Source organism: Haliotis rubra, unplaced genomic scaffold, assembly GCF_003918875.1.
Source record: "Haliotis rubra isolate DU_JTF1 unplaced genomic scaffold, ASM391887v1 Scf2081, whole genome shotgun sequence".
Lineage (NCBI taxonomy): Eukaryota > Metazoa > Mollusca > Gastropoda > Lepetellida > Haliotidae > Haliotis > Haliotis rubra.
This window is the reverse complement of record NW_025766094.1, coordinates 41,360-47,457: the sequence shown is the minus strand read 5'-3', so window position 1 is coordinate 47,457 and position 6,098 is coordinate 41,360. Positions and strand designations below refer to the sequence as shown.

The 6,098-nt window shown below is 41.4% G+C and overlaps 1 protein-coding gene across 1 annotated transcript; it reads left to right on the top strand.

The window, feature by feature from the left end:
* Positions 1–1,024: 1,024 nt before the first annotated feature.
* Positions 1,025–1,497, top strand: LOC124276370 (the record flags this gene model as incomplete). Its single annotated transcript, XM_046712017.1, has 1 exon — positions 1,025–1,497. A coding segment is annotated over one exon (473 nt), but the record flags the coding sequence as incomplete, so codon positions are not given.
* Positions 1,498–6,098: the final 4,601 nt, after the last annotated feature.

The following is a 6,098-nucleotide window of genomic DNA, read 5'->3' as shown; positions in this document are numbered from 1 at the left end:
AGTGTTGAGGAGAAAAACCAAGTGACAGGTTCCAAGGCAAGATGAAGACGTGAACGCTGGAGAACAATCAGTCTCGCAAAATATTCATTGAAGAAGTGAGTGTTTGCATTGCTGCTGCCGAAAGAAGGGGTCTGGGATTCGTGGAGACTGTGCCCTGATGTGTTGAAGGTGTGTAAACCCGTGGAGCAGCTTTGTGTCTTGGCTCATTCATGAAGGAAGACCCTGTGAGTGGATGCCTAACGTTGCGTCTATGTCATAATATGTTTGCTTGTGTAAAACCGCCGTCCTCAGCAACACTCCAGCCATATGGTCTGTAATAACCGAGTCTGGACCAGACAATCCAGTGATCAACATCATGGGCATCGATCTGTGCAATTGGGATACGATGACATGTGTCAACGCAACCAAGTCAGCGATCCTGACTTACGACAAGTATGGGTTGCTGAAGACCAATTCTAACCGGGCCGTCAATGCCATAAACGTTGTTAATATCATAGGCGAGCGACAGGGAAATATTAACAGCTAGTTTGTTTTGTACAATCAGCAATTGTTCCGAAGAGAACACACAAAAATCAACGTTGTATTCCTTCCGTTTTGCAGTTAGCAAATGGTCTTCCATATAAAGTGATTAAACATTATCGTTTTGATCATATTATTTCAGGTAAATTTGACATTCCAAAACAACTTTGATTATGAGATATTTAATGTGTTATGGCTGTATCAAAGGTCAGTTGAAGCCGCCACACTATCGACCTTTGAAATGTGATAATCATTTCCGGAGTCTGGCTGTGAGCTCCTGTGTCTATCGGGCGGTGGAGTAGCCTAGTGGTTAAAGCGTTGGCTCGTCACGCCGAGGACCCGGGTTCGAATCCCTACATGGGTACAATGTGTGAAGCCCATTTCTGGTGTTCCCCGCCGTGATATTGCTGGAATATTGCTAAAAGCGGCGTAAAACCAAAACTCAGTCAGTCAGTCCTGTGTCTATCAGCTCCTGTGTCTGACTGTGAGCTCCTGTGTCTATCAGCTCCTGTGTCTGACTGTGAGCTCCCGTGTCTATCAGCTCCTGTGTCTGACTGTGAGCTCCTGTGTCTAACTGTGAGCTCCTGTGTCTATGAGCTGCTGTGTCTGACTGTGAGTTCCTGTGTCTATCAGCTCCTGTGTCTCTATGAGCTCCTGTGTCTATCAGCTCCTGTGTCTGTGACTGTGAGCTCCAGTGTCTATCAGCTCCTGTGTCTCTATGAGCCCCAGTGTCTATCAGCTCATGTGTCTAACTGTGAGCTCCTGTGTCTCTTTGAGCTCCAGTGTCTATCAGCTCCTGTGTCTATCAGCTCCTGTGTCTATCAGCTCCTGTGTCTAACTTTGAGCTCCTGTGTCTCTATGAGCTCCTGTGTCTATGAGCTCCTGTGTCTATCAGCTCCTGTGTCTAACTTTGAGCTCCTGTGTCTCTTTGAGCTCCTGTGTCTATCAGCTCCAGTGTCTTTTAGCTCCTGTGTCTAACTGTGAGCTCCTGTGTCTCTTTGAGGTCCAGTGTCTATCAGCTCCAGTGTCTATCAGCTCCTGTGTCTAACTGTGAGCTCCTGTGTCTCTATGAGCTCCAGTGTCTATCAGCTCCTGTGTCTAACTGTGAGCTCCTGTGTCTCTATCAGCTCCTGTGTCTATCAGCTCCAGTGTCTGACTGTGAGCTCCTGTGTGGCTCCTGTGTGTGGTGAGTTCAGCAGCTATAGATAATGGTAACTATGTATTTGTCTGGCCACAGTTTTTACATATAGGTGTAACGATGCTAATCTGCCTCATAGAACGTTCACACAGACAGTGTTATCTTTCAACTACCTTCACCAAATGAAACAGTGTCTTTCCCCGGTACTAGTTAGGATTTATAACACTGTTCGATAGGTTGGTAGTTTGTAGTTTGTGGATTTTGAAACAATAAAATCTTTGTTTTTTAATTTACCAACGTAATTTGTATTTGTAGGTTTTTCATATGATTGTTTGACAGAAGTTTTGATATTTTTATTCTTCGCTCATGATTACTCAGCAGTGTTTAAATGTGACAGTTTGTCTAGTGATGAAGTTATAAATATGAGGACAATGATGGATTTACTTTGGATATATTGGTTTATGAAGATGGATTATCACACTTACACCCCTTCCAACGTGCATCAAAGGGGGTTGTTTTGTGAAAAGGATATTGTACTGTCTGTTACTAATAACTCTGGGACTAACCCAACAAGAAGCTTCATATTCACTTCTTGAAAATGGTTAAATATGGAAACAAATGAATGATATTTGACAACACATAAGCTCTCTACGTTTTCACAAATGAAATATATGTGATCAGGTAACACATAGCCCCTCTACTCTTTCTTAAAATGAAATATATGTGACCAGATAACACATAAGCACTCTACTCTTTCTTAAATGAAATATATGTGATCAGGTAACACATAAGCCCTCTCTACTCTTTCTTAAAATGAAATATATGTGATCAGGTAACACATAAGCCCTCTACTCTTTCTTAAATGAAATATATGTGATCAGGTAACACATAAGCCTCTCTACTCTTTCTTAAATGAAATATATGTGATCAGGTAACACATAAGCCCCTCTACTCTTTCTTAAATGAAATATATGTGATCAGGTAACACATAGCCCCTACTCTTTCTTAAATGAAGTATATGTGATCAGGTAACACATAAGCCCTCTACTCTTTCTTAAATGAAGTATATGTGATCAGGTAACACATAGCCCTCTACTCTTTCTTAAATGAAATATATGTGATCAGGTAACACATAAGCCCTCTACTCTTTCTTAAATGAAATATATGTGATCAGGTAACACATAGCACATAAGCCCCTCTCTACTCTTTCTTAAATGAAGTATATGTGATCATGTAACACATAAGCCCTCTACTCTTTCTTAAATGAAATATATGTGATCAGGTATCCTCTCTACTCTTTCTTAAATGAAGGTATCACACATAGCTTCTCTACTCTTCTCTACTCTTTCTTTCTTAAATGAAATATATGTGATCAGGTAACACATAGCCCCTCTACTCTTTCTTAAATGAACTCTTTCTTAAATGAAGTATATATGTGATTATGTAACAATATATGTGATCAGGTAACACATAAGCCTCTCTACTCTTTCTTAAATGAAGTATATGTGATCAGGTAACACATGGCCTCTCTACTCTTTCTTAAATGAAGTATATGTGATCATGTAACACATAAGCCCTCTACTCTTTCTTAAATGAAGTATATATGATCAGGTAACACAAAGCCTCTCTACTCTTTCTTAAATGAAATATATGTGATCAGGTAACACATAGCTTCTCTACTCTTTCTTAAATGAAATATATGTGATCAGGTAACACATAGCCCCTCTACTCTTTCTTAAATGAAGTATATGTGATCATGTAAAACATAAGCACTCTACTCTTTCTTAAATGAAGTATATATGATCAGGTAACACAAAGCCTCTCTACTCTTTCTTAAATGAAATATATGTGATCAGGTAACACAAAGCCTCTCTACTCTTTCTTAAATGAAATATATGTGATCAGGTAACACATAGCCCCTACTCTTTCTTAAATGAAGTATATGTGATCATGTAACACATAAGCCCTCTACTCTTTCTTAAATTAAATATATGTGATCAGGTAACACATAAGCCCTCTACTCTTTCTTAAATGAAATATATGTGATCAGGTAACACATAGCCTCTCTACTCTTTCTTAAATGAAGTATATGTGATCATGTAACACATAGCCCCTCTACTCTTTCTTAAATGAAGTATATATGATCAGGTAACACAAAGCCTCTCTACTCTTTCTTAAATGAAATATATGTGATCAGGTAACACAAAGCCTCTCTACTCTTTCTTAAATGAAATATATGTGATCAGGTAACACATAGCCCCCTACTCTTTCTTAAGTGAAGTATATGTGATTCTAATAAAATGTATAATGGAGAAGCAGCCTTTCACTTTCAGCAACTGTCACGTGATGTCGAATAAAACAAGGATGTTATTATGCTTCTTGCAAACTCCATTAAGACTGTTATTGCAGCTCGGTTACAATCATCTTATTACAAATACAAAAGACTTTTCCGTCAAAATAGATTGTTGTCTCTGTTTGAAAAGGCAAGTCCTTGTTTAGCCCTCCCCTATAATACTGATTCCCAGCTCAGTACAAGTGATTGCTTGGTAAATGCCTTGAGTAGCACCTATCGAGCACCTGTCGGTTAGGTGCAAGGTTAAACAACCTAGGTCAATCCAACCTGGGCCAAGATGTGAGACTGAGTTACATCTAAGACTCCTGTAATTAGAATCAGTGGAAGCTTGCCAGCATCTGCCTCGTCTATCAGATCCCCTATTGTGTTTCTGGGAAATGAGTCTCAAGTTATCGGAGAAGAAGGATACTCTGGCAGATCGTGGCTGATGCTGACGTCCAGGCTTTCTGCTTGATTGGACATCAAAGTCGACGCCATGGATAACGGTCAAATAAATGTCTGGTCGCAGTTGATTCTCTTGAGTGGAGGCGTTCATTTGTTTATTGTTTTGTTTGGACGGAAATAGCGCAACATTGTTGTTTTGTTCCAACACAAGCCTGTGGCCACCAACATCTCGTTACACCGGTTTCAGTTACCCAGACACTTCAGTGTTGGAGGTGAGCGCGATGCTACGTGTGTCCTAGAAATAGAACAAACGGGAACACCACAACCATAGGTACATATCAAGTGTAGACTCTTGTAGTCCAGCGTGTCCTGAATCAGCTAAGGGACGCAGCTCTATACAGTGAATTGGTGTGCATTAGATATTAACCATACAACCTCACTTATCGATATTAACATCTTTTATATCATGTCTTCATCTTGAATATTAATATAGGGTTGTAATGTATAGTTTCAGGGCTTATCACCATCAGGTCTACTTTCTGTGGGGACAGCACAGATATGCTGATAGATGACGGTTATGTGATTAAACGTTTGAATGATAATATGTTTGACATTATATATGTTCTTGGTGTGATAAACCTAGGAATGACACAATAAGTACAGGGATGACACCATGAGTACAGGGAAAACACCATGAGTACAGGGAAGACACCAAGAGTACAGGGATGACACCAAGAGTACAGGGATGACACCATGAGTACAGGGAAGACACCAAGAGTACAGGGATGACACCATGAGTACAGGGAAGACACCATGAGTACAGGGAAGACACCATGAGTACAGGGAAGACACCATGAGTACAGGGAAGACACCATGAGTACAGGGAAGACACCAAGAGTACAGGGATGACACCATGAGTACAGGGAAGACACCATGAGTACAGGGAAGACACCATGAGTACAGGGAAGACACCATGAGTACAGGGAAGACACCATGAGTACAGGGAAGACACCAAGAGTACAGGGAAGACACCATGAGTACAGGGAAGACACCATGAGTACAGGGATGACACCATGAGTACAGGGGACAGACACCATGAGTACAGGAAGACACCATGAGTACAGGGATGAGACAACATGAGTACAGGGAAGACACCAAGAGTACACGGATGACACCATGAGTACAGGGAAGACACCATGAGGACAGGGAAGACACCATGAGTACAGGGAAGACACCATGAGTACAGGGATGACACCATGAGTACACGGATGACACCATGAGTACACGGATGACACCATGAGTACAGGGAAGACACCATGAGTACACGGATGACACCATGAGTACAGGGAAGACACCATGAGTACAGGGAAGACACCATGAGTACAGGGAAGACACCATGAGTACAGGGATGACAACATGAGTACAGGGATGACACCATGAGTACAGAGAAGACAACATGAGTACAGGGATGACACCAAGAGTACAGGGATGACACCATGAGTACAGGGAAGACACCATGAGTACAGGGATGACACCATGAGTACAGGGATGACACCATGAGTACAGGGAAGACACCATGAGTACAGGGATGAGAACACCATGAGTACAGGGGAAGACACCATGAGTACAGGGATGACACCATGAGTACAGGAGAGACACCATGAGTACAGGGATGACACCATGAGTACAGGGGATGACAACATG